Here is a 20,753-nt window from a genome sequence, read left to right as displayed (position 1 = left end):
AAGTTTGTAAAATCTCATTTTTATTAAAAAATTATTTTCACACACACATATATACACATAGAAAAAAGTCTGGAAGAATATATATCAAAAGTAACAATGATTACCTCTCGTGGAAATGGGGAGCAGTGACAGTGAAGGGAAGATTCTTAATTTATACCTAGTCACTTCTGGATTTCTTTGTTTTTAATCTATTCCCCTGTATCTTTTGGTATTCATGACTTTATTCTGTATTGCTTTATAAGCATTCACTATTTTGCAAAAGAAATTTCTTAAAATACTTAATTGGGGTCATAAAAACAAGATTAATATTTAGGAACCGAGGGAAAAAGATTAAAGGGGTAAATTATAATTTTCTTTTTAGCTAATACAATTTCTCACGCCCATTTTCACGTGCGCCCATGTTGCCTTCTTATTTCCACTCTCCTCTTGCCCAGTTCTTCCTGTGCTCTTCTAACTTTCATTTTGCCCCAAATTGGCCAGATACAAGTTGTCATTGTCCCAGTTCATAAATTACATAACTAACCCCCTAGTGATAAACATTTGGTTGTTTCTACATGTTCACTATTCAAATAATGCTACAGTATAAATGCTCATAAATATATCTTTGCACACATCTGTGGATGTTTTTATATGATAAAATCTTATGTTAGGCTTCATATTTAAAATTTTAATATAATGCCATATTCCAAAAAGTTACATTATAATTTTATTCCCATAACAGTATCATTTAAGTATTTTCTCAAAACTTCAGCAATATAGTGTTGTAAGCAGTCTTAAAACTTCGTTAGAACGTGTACGTCTATATTTTTGAGATTACACATTCTTTCAAATATTACTGGCCATGTAAGTTTGCTCTTCTGTGAAATGACTATTCATGTGTTCTAAGTTCATGTTAAACAACTGTAAAAACTTGTTTTCCTTGTCTTTCTTCTCTGCTCTTTCCTGGTTCTTCTCTCTCACCATTTTGTCTGTTTCCTCATTGCTTCTTGCATATACTATTCTGATCTTTGGCTTCATGTCTTGATTCTTATTTTCATTGCCTAGAAATTCCTCCTGATTATTTTTCCTCCTATTAAGACCTAAACTCCAAAAATTGCTACTTAGTCCACAATGATGTCATTCTGTAGCTTTATTACATTTGAAAGTGTTCATCTCAAATTCACAAAAACAGTCTGGCTAAAACTGAGTTCACTGCTCCCCTCTTACATTGAGGTCCTACTCCCCACTTGCCTGCTTTCTCTACTTGTATGAATGCACTGTTATTCTCCATATTCTCTAGGTCAAACACCAAGGGGTCATCTTTGATTTTCCCCTCTGCTTTGCTCCCAACATTCCTTCCATCTCAATATCTCATATTTATTCCTTCATTTCCATTTCCCCTGGAGCCACTCCAAAAGGCAATATTACAGAAATGTGCAGCAATGGGCAGTGAAAAATGCCACACAAACATGGGTTTAAATTCCAGCATTTTGACTGTACCACCATGTTGTATTTCCCAACCACTGGTTTTTAAAAGTTATTATTTTGTGAATAAGTATTATTTCAGTGATTACACTGAAGTTGCTTGAGGGAAAGGGCCACTTTATATATAGTCATGCAGCTCATAACGATGTTTCAGTCAAGGATGGACCATATATAAGAGAGTGGACCCATAAGATTAATATCATATAGATTAGGTGTGTAGTAGGATATATCATCTAGGTTTATGCAAGTAAACTCTCTAATGTGAGCACAATGACGAAATCACCTAACAACGAATTTCTCAGAACGTATCCCTGTCGTTAAGTGACACGTGACTGTGTATCTAAAGCTTCCTCCATGGCATCTAGCCAAGGCTCTTCCCAGTCACTATTTCATTTAATCCTCACGGTCTTAAGGGTAGTTTTTATTGCCCCTAATGTGACTTAGACATGTTTAAATAATCTGCTCAAGATCATAAAACATGTAAAAGGTTAAATCAGGAGTCAAATGCAGGTCTGTCTGACTCTAAAATCTGTGGTTGTTCTAATGCCATACTATATCCCTAAGAGGCTTCTAGTATGACATCAGCAAATATTTGTTAAATGAATGACTCTATTATTTTTCTTAAACTAGTTCATGTCTATTTAGGAGAAGAGTATACTATTTATCTGAAAATGTTACAGTTGTGTCCAAATATGTGATGACGTTTATAAGAAGTAACTGACGAATTACTGTTAGTAAGAGTGAACGTGGCAGCCAGTAAACCTCTTTTTTGGGGGGGGGGGGTGGCAAGAAAACTAATGGTTTTCATTGAGGTATTACCAACACATTTCCACTTAGTATTACAGAACTCTGAGAAAGGGTGCTAAGTTGGCAAAAATACAAATGTAGTAACAGTAAAGTAAGTCTACACTTCCAGAAAACTCCCTTTTCTTCATGCTTTGGAGAGAAAGCATCATTAATTAAAGGAATGCTACTTGAAATACTATAGCTGGTTATAAGAGAGTTTTGCTATCTACCTATTTTCTTTTATATCAGAAAACCTAGAGTAGTGGTTTCCAAATGTCAATCTATGGACTGCCTGCATCAAAATTATCTTTTACAAATACAAATGTCCAGGGTCCAACTCAAAGCTCTTGAGTCTGATTCTCCAAACGTATAATCTAGTAATCTGTAATTTTAAGTATTCAAAAAATAATATTAAATTTCAAAAACCTCCAGTGTTTCTGACGCATGGTCAAGTTTGGGAACCACTGATCTCAAATAAAATGGAAGACTTATAAGGTTGTGCCAATGCTGGGTGAACAATTCTAAAGCCTTCACACAGATCTTGAATAAAACAAAGAGAAAGAAACCACTTCCAAAGAAGTGTGGACATTCAGTATTCTGTCTCCAAAAATAAAAACTGTCTTGAGGTTCCATTAAAAAGTGCCTATGGAGACATCAATCCTAGAATAGCAGAGCCAGCCAAAATTAGATTAAATCTCTGAGGGTTTTATAGAGCTAAATACTATACACACTTCCCAACTACATTAGAAACTGTTCATTCATTTAACAAATATTTATTGAACAACTACTATGCATAGGGAATTATTACAGGGTTTGGAAGACATCAGTGACTTAAACAGACAAAAATCCCTACTCTTACAAAGCTTGAAGTCCACAGGAGACAGACAATAAACAAAACAAACAAAAATAAACTCCCTTCTAAATATATAGACTTGTTTTTTATTTTATATATATGTTTATATATATATATATATATAAAACAGATAACAGCAAGTAAAATAGAAAAAATGAAGCAGGAAATTAGTACACAGAGTTCTCACCCATGATTTTAATTTAAATAGGATGATCAGGATAAGTCTCATGAGAACATGACATTTAAGTAAAGATCCAAAGGAGATGAGTGTGTCAGGCATACAAACATCTGGAGAAAGATCATTCTAAGAAGAAATGGCAGTGAGAAGTCTCTAAGGAAGCAGCATGCTGACAGTGTGAGGATCTCAAGGAGGTCACGTGGCTTGAGAATAGTTAGTGACAGGCAAGTTAGCAGGAGATAAAGTCAGAGAAGTAACAGGGACCCATCATGGTGGACCTAGTAAGGCACTGTAAGGACAGAAGAGCACTGGCATAACACGATCTGTCTTGAATTTTAAAAGCAAAGCTGGAACTGTGTTGAGAACAGACTTTAGGAAAGAGTTAGGGTGGAAGCAGGGAAATCAGGTGTTGCAGTAACCCAGGTGAGATATGATGATGGCAGGGAACAGGGGGCTGGTGAGAAGTGGGCCAGTTTGGATGTATTTTCGAGGTGGAGATAACAGGATTTCTTGATAGAGTGGAAGTGAGATATGAGAGAAAGAGGAGCCACCACAGATACAGATGGCTGCAGAAGGAGCCAATTTTGAAGGGAAGATTCAGAGCTCTATTTTGGACATGGTGAATCTAAGAATTAGACAACCAACTGGAGGAAGTCTAGCCATAACTGGAATGAATATATCTTACATTCCTGTGTATTCCCCACATCACAGTAGCAAAGACTAGGCATACAATAAACAACAAACACATGCACATTGCCTGATTTGATCCAGCAGCTTAATAATAACCAGTATCTTTATAAAATAAGGGTGTACGTAAAATTCCTATAATAAAATGTCTTTGGTTTACACCAACTTTTATTTCACACATTTCAAAGACAAAGAATTATCTCTCGCTCTTATTTCTTTATAATGCTACATCCCATCTATTTCAAGCAACTCTGCCTTAGTTACACTTGTTTCTTAAAACAACCATACTATGATTGTTACTAAGCTACAAATACAGTAGTCTCCTCTTATCTGCAGTTTCAGCTTCTGTGGTTTCAGTTACCCAGTGTCAATCATGATCTAAAAATATTAAATGGAAAATTCCAGAAAGAAATAATCCATAAGTTTTAAACTGTGCACCACTCTGAATAGCATGATGAAATCTGGTGCTGTCTCACTCCCTCCGGCCCGGGACACCACCTCACAACGCCTATGTCATTCACTTCACTTCATCTCATCATGCAGGCATTGTATCACCTCACATCATCACAAGAAGGGTGAGCACACTAAAATAAGATATTTCTACAGAGACCACATTCACAGAACTTTTACTATAGTATATTGTTATAAGTGTTCTATTTTATTATTGTTGTTGTTAATCTCTTACTGTGCCTAATTTATAAATTAAACTTAATCATAGGTATGTATCTATAGGAAAAAATATAGTATACATATGTGGTCTGGTACTATCCACAGTTTCAGGAATCCACTGGGGGTCTTGGAATGCATCCCCCATGGATAAGGGGGACTACTGTACTACTGAATGAAATTATACGTAGGTAGATACCTTGGCTGAATTGTGGACTCACTCATAGCTTGAAGCCTTTCCTGCAAACCATGGATCTCTGCCTCATAGTTTTCCTCAGTCTCTTTCAATTTCTGCTGCAAAGAGGATATGAGGTTTTCTAATTCTTGAACTTGTCCTTCAAGTTGTTTAATTTTTTCCATATCTTGCAGAGTAGATAACTTGCTTTTATGACTGACATCTAAGTTATACGAATAGAGAAAAACATATATTTCAATACAAGTTTCTTAGTGAAATAACACAATCTTTTTTTGTGTGTGCAGAGAATATTCATTCTTCTTTGAAACAACGTTTTTTAGTACTAATAACCCAGGTTTCAATTTAAACTCATTTGACTGATGAAAACATGATTACAGGAATTCAAGATCCTTTCTTCTATCTTCATGGCTGTAGTACCCCTAAATTTACCCATTTTGTGTTTTTAAATTGAAAACAATTTAGAATCATAGAATGTAAGAAGTGGGAAAGGATCAAAGAGATAAGTGGTCCAAACGTTTCATTTTAAGGATGAGAAAACTGAGACCAGAGAGGTTATAGTGAAATGCCCTAAGTGACCAGGTTGTCCCAAATTTTAAAGGAAAAGATCAAATTACTGAATATTTGGTATAGAAACACATTACAGTATATAATCAAAATTTACCAATGTCTTGCAAATTGGTCATCTGAGAGTGGGTTGATAAAAACTCTGTTTCCTCATTTGGTAGGTTTTCTTCTGCAAATTCAAGTTTCACATCATCTGTCTGCTGTCCCTGAAGCTATTGAAAATAAGAGAAGAAAAGCAGTGACGTAGATACATGACCTCAAATTTTTAAAACTAGCAACTTTACATTTAAAATGTTTTTTTCAAAATCACCTAAAATTGTGACACTCTGATACAAATATTTTCCCTTCCAAGTTACTCCAGGCTTTCTTTTGACACAGTAATTCACATCCCATTCCTTTTAAACAACTGAAATCATATTAGAAAGTATAATGTTCTTTCATATCCACAAGAAAGTTCATTGTACTACAAAAACAGAAGCTGCACAGAATTTTGGTACAAAGCTCACAACATTTATAATATTACTTGGTCTTTGAAATTTCAACTCATACATAGTAAATTTTATATTATCAACCTTTGATAACATAACTGTTATTAATCTCTGGATATAAATTATGTACAACCAAGTAACTGACATATGGTATGCTGCTCTTCATACAAAAAGAAAGAAAATAACAAAAACAGATAAATTTCATCTTATTTCCTTAACTATTAAAACTAGGCAGCAATACATCAGATCCATATGTGTTTTAATTTAGTCATTCGTCAAATATTCAGTCATCATCTACTATGTGGTCAGCATTGTGACAAGGCAGTAAGAATTTAAAAATCAGTAAAAATATGGTATATCTGTCCTCATAGAATTTATCAACTAGTTGAGGGATTAAAATTAAACAATTAGAGAAGGGCTAACCTATAAAGTTTGACCATAAGGGCAATAACAGAACACTGATGTGGGTCTGAGTAATTACGGAGGAAGTCAAATTTGACTTGGGCCTCAAACATTTTGGGCAATGATGAGGAAAGGCTATAAGAAGAAACAGTAAGAGCATTTGTGAAAAAATGACCAATGCTAGGATTAGTGAAGACAATGGTCTTGTTGAGAGGGGTTTAATTTGGATAAGGATGGGGGAAATAATGCTAGATAAATAAGACAAATGTAGATTACACAGCAACTTAAAAGCAAGAGGAAAGAGTTTGGACTTGCTAGACTAGATGAACAAAGGATCCTGCAGAAGCAGGCAAGCGACAGGATAAAAGCTATTTCCCGTGAAAGCCATTTCACTTGGTTACTCCTCTTATCAAGTCCTCTACATCACTCCTATCCCCTGAGCACACTTCAACAGAGGACCTTGCCTCCCACTTCCTAAAGAAAATAAAGCTCATCAGGTAAACTCTGCAGTTGCCAGCTCAACCTTTCTATATCTTCACTTCATTCATTCAGCAAACATTTGTTAAGCCTTTACTATGTGCTAAACAAAACACTGTGCTAAGAAGAGGAAACAAAAATAAAGACTGATTCTGAAGGGTTTGGAATCTAGTGGAAAAGGCAGAAGGGTAGACAAATAATTATAACAGCATGAAAAATAATGCGATACAAACGCAAGTTTGTACAAGGAGCTATGGGAACAGAAAGAAACAGGAGGGTAATCAAATATCAAAAATAACAGAATAAGATAAATGCAATAAGCAAAGGCTTGTACAGATGCTAAGAGCATAGAGGAAGAAATGTTCAAGTCTTCCTTAGAAAGACAGGTAAAGATGACACAAAAGTAGTAACATTTGAACCAACTGAAAGAACAAGTAGGAACACATCGGGCAGACTGAAGGGGGATGGGCAGTGTTAGACAGACAGAACAGCAAGCAAAAAGACCCAGGGGTGTGAAAGATCAGGGTGTATTTGGGAAACAAAATATTTTAGTACGGCTAAGAGGAAGAGGATTCGAAGATGAGGCTAACAGGTTAGGCAGTGATGCACTGTAGTGCTGACTCTGACCCCAACCAACGTTTGGGATGCCACTGTAGTTGTAGCTAACTTACCAGATTAAAACGTGAAATTCACTTTTTTACACGTTGTGCAGAGAAGAGTTAGAGCAGTTGTGTGACTGCCTATCTCTTTAGAAAGGCCGACTTCGAAGTTTGGCCCTTGGCCAGCATCTGGGAATTTACCTGGTAAACAGTTCCCTACACTAATACAAAACTTCCCCTAAATGGTAAGAGTGTCTCATGTCTAGACTATGCAAACAATATGGTTAATACTGAACATATGCTTTCCTTCTGGAAGTCTGGATTTTGGTATGTTCTAGGCAGAGGATGCCTATGTGACTAATACCTGATTAAAAAAAAAACGAATTCCTGGGCTTGGGTGAGCTTCCTTGTAGACAATACTTAGCACATACTGTTAGAACTTACTGCTATAGGAAATGAGTGAGTCCTATGACTCCATTAGGAGAGGATTTTAGAAGTTTGTGCCTGCTTTCCTCCAGACTTCATCCCATGCATCTTTTCAAACCTTTTCAAGGCTGATTTTGCTTTGTATCCTTTTGTTGTTATAAGTCCTAGCCTTGAGTACAACTATATGTTGAATCCTATGAGTCCTTCTAGGTAATCACCAAACCTTGGGGTGGTCTTGAGGACTCTCAACATGCCTATACTCTGTGTCCAATTATAGAGACATCTACGGTACAAGTTTCACTGATACAGGGAATGAAAAAAATAAGTTATCTTGGCCTTGTTTCTCTCCTTTTTCATCCACATCAACTGACTAACAAATTCTTTAGATTCTTCCTTAAAATATCTTACAAATTGTCCCTTCTTCTTTCCTGTCTCCCTTTGCCACCTCCCTAATCAATCTTCCTAAAAGTTCAACTTTACGATATCTAGCCGATGATGACAAATTTCCAACAGCTTTTTAAAGTCTACAAGAGTCTAGCCTACCATTCAAAGTGTGAAACAGTCTATCCTTTGTAATCTGAGAGTCCATTATTCTCTCAGTAATATTTCCCAAATATATCACACTCACACCTCCAAGACTTTGACCACATCACCTCTCCCATCTGGAATGCTATTCTCCCTTCTCTTCCTTATCTAAACTTACACATCTTTCATGGTCCAATTCGAGCCCCAGTTCTTCCAGGAAATCTTAATTATTTGCACCTACACTTATCTACCTGTTTGCTTAATTCCAAAAGTACTTCTCTTTTAAACACGTAATAAAATGTTGCCTTGGAGACTTATTTTATATATGTAGATCATACTCCCTGAATTAGTTTATTAAGTTAATTGATTTATAAATTCCTTCAGTCTAGTGACTTTATCTTGTATACTGCTTTATTATCAGTACATAGAACAACCTAGTATATAATTAGCAAATAAAAAATACTGGCTGGATAATTGAATGAAAACAAGGGGTGTGTGTGTGTGTGGGTGTGTATCTTACATTTCTTTTGTACTCCCTTCAGAGTATATTGCAGTATGATGGAAGATCAAGAGTTAGGGGAGAGAATTGTCTAGGATGATCCCCAAGTTACTGGCTGAATGTCATTCTTCAAAACTGAGAAGAGAGGAGAAGCTGGTTTAAGGGGAAAAAATTAATAAATGCAAATTTCATTATGATTGAGACATACGTAAAGGATATTCGAGTCCAGATATCCAATTAGATATATCAGTGCAGCTCAGGAGTAAGAACTGACCTAGACAAGGAGCTCTGGAAGCCATGAAAGTACATGTGAGCAGCATACAGCATAAGAAAAGGATCAAGTACAGATCCTTGGTGACTATAAACAGATTGGGCAAAGCCCAAAATGAAGGCTTAAAAAGCCAAAGAATTGAAATCACAGAAGCTAAAAGATGGAAATATTCTAAGAACGCAGCAAATACTACAATGTCAAAAAATAATAGAATTAAAAAGCAAACTAGCTCGAGATACACTGAGCAGGCGTTTATACCTAAGGTTGCAAAGTAGAGGCTTGACTTTATAATTCAGGCTACAGAAGTGCTCTTTTGGGGACCAGTTTTCCTTGTTTGTTTCTTTCTAATTGTTTCCCAATTAAAAAGAATCTTTTTATTTTTAACACTTCTCAACATTTTTAAAAGCAAAAGACTTGACATAAAATTGATAAAGTGAAAGAATGAGTAACACTGAGTTCCCATTCCTACAGGTGGCAACAACAGGGTGAAGCTGAGCAGATTCTGCCCTCCTTTAGACAAGGTATGCTTTCTCCAGGTTTCATTTTTCCAGCTTTCACTTGGCCGTCTTCATTTATTTTATGAGCTAAGCTCATGTAGGCATTACATTGAGATCTCTGACACACACCTCTTCCTTCCCCATGACTCAATTAAGATGATAGTGAAGAATCTCTAAAAGGTTTTAATCCATAATAAACAAGAAAACAAGAGCCCAAGAGAGATTTCATGCAATTGCTGGAAAACAGAAAGGCATGGAGTAGTAGTGATGTCTCAAGGTGAATAAAGCAGCAGCCTAAAGCATACATGAAGGGCGCCGCAGTTACAGGACACAGTTTACTTGCCTAGCAGAGCCTTAGAAAGGCCCCAGAATCAGAGAGAGATTCATGACAGGCAGGAAGCAGATCAGAAAACAAATATATTGACCTTTAATTAATCACAGTACAGACCTTCATCCAGACTCAGCCAGCTAAAAGTCCGGTGGCAGGCAAAAGTTCTTCTCAAAACAAACAGAGAAAAGTGTGTGGGGGAGAACTAAAGAGGCTAGTGTGGGTGTTTGTGTTCCATTAAAAACTCTCCCACATTCTGGTATTGGGGAAGGGAGGTGTGTCTCTCATCAAAGCAAACTGTTCCTGCCTCACTGTGCTCAAAGGAAACAGGCAAAATGACAAACATCACTGTGGATTACTTCTACACTAGGTAAGCCCTCCTACACTATGCAATAGTTTCAATTATGTATTGTCATATGGAAAAGTAACATTTTTAAAAGAAAGAAAATGAAGAAGGAACGTAAGAAAGCAGAAAGTAAATATGATAATTAAGAATTCACTGGTGACCTCTGCCAAAGAAAGTTCAATGAAGTGTATGCTGGGAGCTTGTTTACAGTGGGTAAAAGAGGGAGGGGGAGAGGAGATGGGAAATTCTGGCTATAGTCTATTCTTACTTTCAAAGAATGTGACAGCAAAGAAAAAAGAGAAACAGAGACAAAGAGAGATGTTGGATTGAGGGAGGATTGGTTATATTCTAAATAGGAGATTTGTAAGGGAAGTACAAGGGGAAGGAAGGACATAAATAGAGAAGAATAAAGGCAAAGAAGCTGAAAACACAAAAGGGAGGGAAGTAACAGGTTTTCAATCCTAGAGAAGGTATAAGGGGATATTAACAAAAGCACAGGAAATAAAATAACCTTGGTTATGAAAAGTGATAACTTCTAGGACAGAAGGAAAATAAATTAGGGCTTTTGCAGATTTAAAGAAATACAAATGGTCTAGAGATAGCAAATAAACAATTTATAATTGATAGCTCTGATACTTGCAAAGAAATAGGAGATAAGGCCAACTGCAAAGAAAAAAGGGGAGGAAAAGTAGACTACGTGACTCAAGGAAAGTTGTAAAATTGAGGACTATCTACTGAGGGAACTGTGAGAGGAGGAGTGACCACATCAAAGAACTGCCAAGGGGAGCTGGCCCTGGGGCTACGTCGTTAAGTTTGCATGCCCTGCTTCAGCGGCCCACGGTTTCGTCTCAGATCCTGGGCACGGACACCACACTGCCCGTCAAGCCATGCTGAGGTGATGTCCCACATAGCACAACCAGAAGGACCTACAACTAGAATACACAACTATGTACTGAGGGGTTTTGGGGAGGAGAAGAAGAAGAAGAAGAAGAAGAAAAAAAGATGTTAGCTCAGGTGCCAATGTTTAAAAAAAAAAGAAAGAAAGAAATGTCAAGTGATCTTGAGGGTCCAGCTGAGGCCAGAGACCATAATGTGTAGTGTCACCAAACCACATTGCCATCTGATTTTCTTAGCAGCCCTCAGAAACACCAGTATGAGTAGAGAAGAAGGGTTCTTGGAGGCAAGATGAAGGCAGCAGAAAAACAAGAAATCTAGGCTGCTAAGGGTATTGGTAAGAAAATGGTACAATGATTCTGAATATGGTTCAACATTATGGCTATGAAGGGAAGTAGAAAGAAAAGTAATAATTGCAGGAAAATGTAGAATTAAAGGAGGGTTTTTATCTATCCACCTGCCCTATTACAGAGGTACCTATAAGATACTGGGGTAGGTTTACAGGTTTTAGGAAAGGCTGGATAAAGCTGTGCTACACTACACAGAAAGTGAAAGAGAAAGCTAGAGAGGGAGAGGGGAAAGCAGAAAGGGGGAAAATGAAGAGCAGAAAGGAGGAGGAGAAGAGAAACAGGAAGAACGAGAATTTCAGCCAAAGCATCCATGCCTCATACTCCATATAACTTTCACTGCCTGTCAATTAAATCTTTCACATCTGTCCAAGCATTTTTATAACATCCAAAAAAGAGACATAGAACTCTTGTTGGATTTTTTTCCTAAAACATGAAGATTACAACACTTATCTTTGCAAATATATACTGTTTGCTATCTTTCTGATATAGTGAATAAACTATACTATGCCATCTACACTCTTACCCAGTTTTCTATGCACACATTTCTAAAACAACTGCTTTAAAGGAATCTGACATATATAACACTGTGTGAAACTAATCAGCTATGTTCTAAACAACTAATTACTGTTTTTCTCTAAAACAGACCCATTGCTTTAAAAACTGTTGCACGTAAAATTCAATGTAACTGTTTCACAAAGTTTACAATTTGACATTTTATATATATCTTTTACTTTACCATGACTTCAAAAACTCTCTAAAGGGGTAAATAGTATTCAACTTGCAAAGATTCCTTCAGCTCACTATACTATAAATATACGTCACTTTTCCTTAATCTCGTTTTTCATGTCCACTTATTTTAGAAATTCTTGATCAAGCAGCTTACAAAACAACAGGTAATACAATAAATACAAACATTATAATACATTTTCCATTTCACACACCTTACTTAATTGTGTCTGAAGTACCAAGAGTTTGTTGTATTCCTCTGTTACTTTGTTGAGAAGAGTTTGCATATTTTCTTGAAAGTCTAGATGATAAACAAACAATTATAATAATTTCACGCCACAGCAAAAGTCTGCTTCTTTCAATAAGCATTACTCATCTACTCATCCCTTCAGAAAATTGCCTGCTAGAAGTAAACTTCACACACTTAGTAACCAAAAATTTAAATCTCATTAATGTGAAATATCTGCTACAAAGATAGACAATTTCATGTTAAAATGTTAATTTCTTTTAGAATTCATTAATTTGCACACATTTTGTTCATTATTCATACAAGTGGACAGGGGTAGGAAACACTTTATCTGTGAAGGAACACAGAAAAATTAATTGAGGTTGCAATTTAGAAAAATAAACTAATATGGGAATCCTATTAAGAAAGATAATTGTACGTCTTCTTATTCTTTTTTAAAAAATAAACCACTGATATAAACTTATTCAACAAATACAATAACCTTTAAAGGTTTGTATCTATGGTATGAAATTAAGGAAAGACTTATGAGGAAAAAGATGAGAGTATAGGGATAAAGAGGGTAAAGAGACAAAGACACTTGTTGATGGCTTTGGTTCTCTTTACATCACAATTATTGCATTATAAAAATAAAAATGTATATTAAATATAAGATTTCATGAATCTGAAACAAAGACAAGATAGTAAGATGATAAACTCAAACTGGCTGAGTGATTAAATCATGAATAAATGTAAAAGTTTATCATCAATTAAGAAAATCACTGTTCAATAACGTGGTAAGCTTTTATTACCTTGAACTTCATATCTATAATCTTGCAATTCTAGTTCTTGATTTTCAGAAGTGTGAACATCACAATTCTCTCTCTCTTCTCCATCGACCTCACATTTTAAAACAGGAGTATAACGTTCACCAAGTACGTTGCAAAAAGTCTGTTAACAACAAAATTAGGTATTTTATAGAACCAAAATTTTGATTTCTCCCTCTACAGATCATTAAACATTATTTTCCTATATGCAAAAGCCAGTCAAAATGGCACAGAAAAATCAATAAGAAAACACTCTTCCATACACCAAATCAATCTGCAAAATGAATAATCAAGTCTAAATCTTTTTTTCTATATATAGGACATGAAATTCTTCTTATATCAGGAAAATATTAGTCATCTTCATTGCACAAAACTATAATTTTTTCTGCTTTCTAATAATGAAAAGTAGAATATCTTGTACTTTAATCTACCATTTTCTAGCTTGGATCCTATTCTAATGTAATCTCTGTAATGTCAACTACCCTTGAAAAAAATACCAGAAGACAAGGACAGAAGTCCAAAAACGATGACTAGAAAGTAGTCTATAAAGTTCTAGAGAAATTATAATATATGAAATAGGAGATCACACTCATCTACTTTTCTATAACATATGAGAGTAGTATTCTGTGGTTTATATACACAAGAAGTTAAAAATATTTGACACATTATTCTGGTTTTTCTCCTGAGAAAAAGACAATTCTGTCATCATTTAAAAACAATATGTCTCCTAACTGTTTGATAAGCCCTCTAAATTAGTTTCACCTTTGCCCCTCACACTTAAAACTTAAAAACTAAATAGTTTATTGCTGCTGTTTCTTAAGATATGCTTAAAAGTTAACTATACTGTCAATTAACAGTTGAGTAACTAAATTTTCAGCACTGTCCCTAAGACAGAATTTTAACATAGAGTTGGTAGAAACCTGAAGGATCACCCAATCTACAGATGAAGAAACAGACTCAGAACGATGAAGTAACCAGTCCGAGGCAACATCAATGATTAACGACAAAACCAGGTTTCATAATGAATTCCAAAGGACCCCTCCATTACAACAAGTTGCTTCATATTTCAACTTGAGATTAGGGCTCAAGTAAAAACAATAGTGGAAGAAAAGAAAGTATAAAGTCAGCTTACAAATGAACTTTTGTGACTTGGGCCCTCTTTCCGTATTTACTGTCAACAATGGATATGAAAGGACAATGCCTGAACCCTTCAGCAGAAGTAGAGGCTGACGAATGCCAAATGAATAAAGGCCTTCAATGTGGTTATTTCTGACTTTTCTTGGATTTTTTTGCAATATGTTTTTGAACCATTTTATCGGTAATCAGAATTGGTAAAGCAGCTTTATCTGTACCAACTAATACCACCCTCTTCCTCCTTCAATTTATAAATACACAGACTGTGATGGAGATCAGGGACAAGCCTAGGCATATATTTTATTGTGAACTATTTCAAATATGCAGAATAAATAGTTTATTACCTAGCTTTAACAAATACCAATATTTTGTCAAATTCTCTATATTTTTTAAAAAATTAAACATTACATATAGATTAGAAACTGTCTGTATTAAGTACTGCTTACCCATTTCATTCGCCTCTCTCTCTACCGAGGTGACTACTCTAGCATGCATGTTTTTATACTTTTTTCTTTTGAGATTTACTGGTATTAGTACAGATATCAACACTGCTATAGGGTGTTCCATTGTATGGATATACCACAATTTGTTTATTCATTTGCCTGCAGATGGAAATCTGAGTTGTTTCCAATTTTTAACTTAATATAGACATTCTTGCAATGAACATATCTGGTTGTACACATATGTAAGCCTCTCTAGAAGTAAATGCATGGGCTGTGAGACGTACATATCTTCAACAATATACCTTGCCAATCTGCTTCTCAAGGTAGTGCTGTCCCGCCAGCAGTGTATAAGAGCTATTTCATTCCATTTTCACAAATACAATTATATTTGGTATAATTACAGTTTTTAGTTTTTGGCAATCTTCAGTCTGAAATCACATCTCAGCAGTCTTGTGCAAGCTCCCCACATAAGTCATCAGATTCACTCAACCACCAAAGTGGGCAGGGGCAGGAAACAGACCTGCTTGAGGCTCTATTGGTCCGCTGTTTTTTAATTAGGTATAACTTTTCTCTGTTCTACTGCTGAGACAATTTACCTGACTTTTTTTTTGTTTCAAACTGATTATCAGGAAAAATTTAAATGCTCATTTTAGACTTAAAAACTCAGAAATATTTTCTGATGTAGCTTTGAAGTAAGATAGTAGGAAAAACCAAGTTGGATGATTCTGCTTATCAAATTAGCAGTAACTTAAAATTTAGCATTTCTTGTCTAAAAGTACTTTTTAACTAATATCTTACCTGTGTAAAATAAGAACATTCTTCAGACACTGCCTTGCGAAGTTTCCCAACAAGCACTTGCAAAGACTTCACTTCATCACCTAATAGAACAGATACTGCTTTAAAACATTCAATTTACATACTGAAGTACTATATCATATTAAACCTACGTCAACTGGAAGGTTCCCTGCAATAAGATTAGTCTTAAATTCTTTCTTTCTTCCAAAGTTATTTTCCACTGCTCAATATAACTGTCTCAGATAATTTGTAGGATTTTCTATTTATATCCTATGGAATGGTATAAAGCAGTAACTTACAAATTTTTTAATTACAACCCAAAACAAGAAATACATCACAAATCATAACCTATTATATACATCCATGTAAAACTGAAACAAAAATTTCACAAATCAGTATTTATTCACGCTATGCACTGCAAGGTTTTCTGTTCTATTCTTTTATTTATTAAAAAAAAAGTGCTGGGCATTACTCACCAAACTGATCATCACCCATTAGCGGACCCATTAATTTATTTGTAGTTTGAAAAACACTGGACAGATTCTATCTGAGGAGGATAGCCATAAAAACACTTCATACTTAAAACCTTATTATATTCCAAAAACAGAACTCCTGAAGTGAAAAAGTATGGTATTCTTATTCAAGCTACTCTTTAAATTCTACTCTGTTCAACAGAGCAATTCCATGGGACAAACTTATGAACCACCTCATTCCCAAAGGCAGATGTGTCATGAGTGGAGGCCTGGAGATGTCTTAAACAGAAGTTGTCTAGTTAATCAAGTGGTTAAATAATTATTAAAGATAAAAGTTAACTGCAACGAGTCTTCCATTTATGATTCCTTACATGCTGTTGCTCCCTATAAGTGCCATGTTAGTCTTGTGGCTCACTCTACAGTCTCCCAAGACATCTCATTCTTGTTCTTGGCCTCAAATGATCTTTTTATTTCCAAATCTTTATCTCGAGCCTGAATTTCCCTCTTGCCTTTCAGACTTCTACTTTCAACTGCCTATTAGACACCTCTTTTCCAAAGTCAACAGGTATTTTTAAATCAATATGTTCCAAACTGAATTAATTATTTTCCTCACAAATCTGCTCCTCATCCTCTTCATGACTGGAGTCACCCTCAATGCAGTGTACCCAAGCTAGAAACTTAAGGCTCATTCTCAGTTCCTCTCCCTTTTACTGCTAATGTTAACTGAAGACTACAGCCTACCTCTTTAACTCTTAAACTTTTCTTTCCTTTCCACCCTCAGTGACATTTTAGTTCAACATCTTATTGTTAACAGAACTCCTGTCAAAGTTGTTTAATCGGTCATCCTATCACTAATCACCTCCCCCAACTTGCCCCAATGGTGTCATCTTAAAATAAAAATCTTACTGTTACTCCCACTATTTAAAATCCTGCAGAAGGTCTTATCACCAACACCATAAAACTTAAACAGGTTTCAGTCAAGATATATAAGCTTTTTCTGATCAAGCTCCTTCCAATCTTTCAAGCTTTATCCTCCACTACTTTTTCACATACCTTGAACTCTCAATTCTCCAAAATGGATGCAGTCTTTCATACCTCTGTGTTTAAGACTCAAGAGACTTCCCTAAAAATTCCAACCTCCCTACGCCTGCCTGCAGTCTTACTCTCCTCATCCTCTATGAAGTATGAGTACCTTCCTCCTCTCTCTGTCCATTCTTTCTATTCATTCTTTCATTATAGAAATTGACCTATTGTTTTCTAAGAGTTTATTTTATATTGCTTTCCCACCAGATTGTCACTTCCTGGGTGAAAATGATTCAGTGATTTTACATTTCTCAAGCGCTTAAATGAATGTTCAATGGTTATATGAAGAAATCAATCCAGGACTGGGATATATAGTCATCTTCCTCTATGGGTTCTAAGACAAGGACAGAATCATGGAATGGTGGGCTCTAAGTGATACTTATTTGCTTCACAGTACTTAGAATTTTCTTAGAAACCAATTACCTGTTTCTTGTGTTTTTATATTCTGTAGCTCTAGCTGGTGCCTTTCCTCAAGTTCCTTGATCTTTTCCTCTTGGGCAGAAATAAGCTCCTCTTTAAGACTGCAAAGAGCTTTATCTTTTTCATTTTCCATAAATTCACGAATCTGATCCACATGAGTTGAATAAACCAGAGAGAGGCATATACGTTGAGCTTCCATCTGCAGCCTTAAATCATTCTTAAAGTGAATGTACATACACATTAGAAAGTTTTAAAACGACAAATCAAATAATTCAACTTCCATTTTTTTGCATATACTAACTACAAGAGGGTATAGACATGAAATTATAGTTCAAAACTTCAAATAAGAGAAGTGAAGTCTAATTTTTTTCTCTCTTTTCTTTCTGTTGCATTGATCTAATTGTCTCTTTCAAGGAAAGTAGCACAATATTTTCATTATCTCAAGTTTATGGTAAATTTTGAGATTTGGTATAGCTAGTATGGCCTCATCTTTGATTTTTGTTCAAAAAGAGTATTTTAAATATAGAGAAAATAACAACGTAATAAACACTGATATACTCACACCCCAAATTAGCAAACACAAATATTTTCGTTTTTTTTTTCATTTCTCTCCTCCCTACCCACTTCTTTGGTTTAAAAACAAAACTCAGGGGGGCTGGCCCCATGGCCAAGTGGTTAAGTTCACGCGCTCTGCTGCAGGTGGCCCAGTGTTTCGTCCATTCGAATCCTAGGCGAGGACATGGCACCACTCATCGAGCTATGCTGAGGCGGCGTCCCACATGCCACAACTAGAAGGACCCACAACTAAGAATATACAGCTATGTAGTGGGGGGCTTTGGAGAGAAAAAGGAAAAAGAAAAAGAAAAAAGAAAATCTTTAAAAAAAAAAAGAAAAGAAAACTCAGGGGCCGGCCGCGTGGCCAAGTGGTTAAATTTGCACGTTCTGCTTCAGTGGCCCAGTGTTTCGCTGGTTTGAATCCTGGGCGCGGACGTGGCACCATTCACAAGCCATGCTGAGGCGGCATCCCACATGCCACAACTAGAAGGGCCCACAACTAAGAATATACAACTACGTACTGGGGGACTTTGGGGAGAAAAAGGAAAAAATAAAATCTTGAAAAAAAAAAAAGAAAACTCAGATAAAATTTAATCCACTATGTTCCCATTCTTCCTTCCCCAGAGGCAATCATTATTTGCAAATTTGTGGCAAGTCCACTCCATTTCTTATACTATCACTTCTCAACATATCTATAAACAATGCACTATATTTTGTGTTAAGAATTTACATAAATGGTGCAAAATGGTAGTTCTTTTGCAAATTGCTCTTCTCATTCAATATGCTTCTGAGATCTATCCATGTAGATACAGATTAATTTATCTTAAATGTGGTATAGTATATAAGAATAGGCCATAATTTGTCCATTTCCTTTCTGGAGTTTTACTGCATTATCTCTAATTTTTTGATATTTCAAAAAATGCTGCAATAAATTCTTATACATATGCCCTTGTACAAGTATGTTAGTGTTTCTCTAGTGTAGTGTAGTGGTTCTCAAACTTTAGCACACATCAGAATCACCTGAAGTGCTGACTAAAACAGATTGCTGGGCCTCTCCCCCAGAGTTTCTAGCTCAGAAGGTTGGGTGTGGGGCCTGAGAATTTGAATTTTAACCTGTTTCCAAGTGCTGCTGATGCTGCTGGCTAGGGACCACATGGAAAACTATCCAGATATATAATTGCTGGGTCACAGATAATGAACATTAACTGTATTAGATTTTACCAAATTATTATAATTATTATTATTGTTTTCATTTTTTGGTGAGGAAGATTGGCCCTGAACTAACATCCGTTGCCAATCTTCCTCTGTTTGCTTGAGGAAGATTGGCCCTGAGCTAAAATTTGTGTCCATCTTCCTCTATTTTATATGTGGGACACCTACCTACCACAGCATGGCTTATAAGTGGTGCATAGGTCCACACCCATGATCCAAACCAGTGAACCCTGGGCTGGCAAAGCAGAATGTGTGAACTTAACTGCTGTGCCACCAGGCTGGCCCCCCACATTATGATTTTGAAAACAATTCCAGATATTTAACAAAACATTAACAGCTATGCAATTTTAATTTCTTCACTCTATTTAGCTTATTAAAATGTAAGATATCTTTACATTTAATATATCATAAATGTGAATATATTAGAAGTAAAAAAAAAAACTTTCCTTTTTTTTTGTTTTTTTTTAAGATTGGCAACAGTTGTTAGCTCAGGTGTCAATCTTTCATTTTTTTTTTTCTTTTTCTCCCCAAATCTCCCCAGTACATAGATGTATATTTTCAGTTGTGGGTCCTTGTTGTGGCATGTGGGATGCCACCTCAGCAATGGCCTGGTGAGCAGTGCCATGTCCGTGCCCAGGATCCGAATTGGTGAAACCCTGGGCTGCTGAAGCAGAATGTGCAAACTTAACCACTCGGCCATGGGGCAAGCCCAAACTTTCCTTCTTCTTCAAACTCTTTTTCTTCCACTCTCCCTCTCTCAAACTCAACTAAACACACTTTATTTTGTTCCTCAAACTCATCTATGTCTTCTAATTGCTCTAATTTGCATGTGGTAAGCTCCTCCCTGTCATTCAGACCTCAGTTCAAATATCAATTCCTCCAAGAGACCTTTCCTGACCCCCCTATTTAATACTGTCACCACCAATACCCATCAGTCTCTATCACATTATCTATTTTATTTTCCTTATAGGACTTATCACTATTTTTAACTACTCATTTCCTTGTTTACTGCCTGCCTCCCTCACTAGAATAACATGCTCATCGAGAGCAGGAATCTTCTTTCTCTTGTTCACTACTATACTTCTATATTTGGCAAGAGATTCGATAAATACATGTATAAATGAAGAAACATAAAGCTTTAGTTAGCATAATTATGCAAGATACCCAGTGGAATGTTCCTGTTATTTCTAATATCAGTATCTGGCAAATATGAAACATCAGGAGTGATCTATTTTTACTCATTACATGCATTCTTTAACTGAATTTAGAATAACACTTTCTTCCCTCCTTTAGGTAAAACAATACTCTGAGAAAACTCTAGGACTTAAATCAAGATTTTTTTTCAGGAAAATAGTTTCCTAACTAC

General features: G+C 35.8%; 1 protein-coding gene across 12 annotated transcripts in view; it reads right to left on the bottom strand.

Moving 5' to 3' along the window:
* The window catches only part of AKAP9 (A-kinase anchoring protein 9), a 159,885-nt gene that overhangs the window by 90,756 nt on the left and 48,376 nt on the right, over positions 1-20,753 (bottom strand). For all 12 annotated transcript variants that reach the window (XR_011502958.1, XR_011502960.1, XM_070508256.1 and 9 more), the window contains 6 exons: positions 17,624-17,837; positions 15,648-15,727; positions 13,258-13,396; positions 12,438-12,523; positions 5,492-5,606; positions 4,834-5,032 (listed from right to left, as the gene is read on the bottom strand). Coding sequence is in view for 10 of the 12 variants with exons in the window: in XM_070508256.1 (XP_070364357.1) it covers positions 4,834-5,032; positions 5,492-5,606; positions 12,438-12,523; positions 13,258-13,396; positions 15,648-15,727; positions 17,624-17,837 (833 nt within the window). In the remaining 2 variants the exon portion in view is untranslated. The remainder of the gene's footprint in view (positions 1-4,833; positions 5,033-5,491; positions 5,607-12,437; positions 12,524-13,257; positions 13,397-15,647; positions 15,728-17,623; positions 17,838-20,753) is intronic.

This window comes from Equus asinus, chromosome 1, assembly GCF_041296235.1.
Source record: "Equus asinus isolate D_3611 breed Donkey chromosome 1, EquAss-T2T_v2, whole genome shotgun sequence".
Classification (NCBI taxonomy): Eukaryota; Metazoa; Chordata; class Mammalia; order Perissodactyla; family Equidae; genus Equus; species Equus asinus.
The sequence above is the reverse complement of the archived record's forward strand: the minus strand, read 5'-3'. Positions and strand labels throughout refer to the sequence as shown.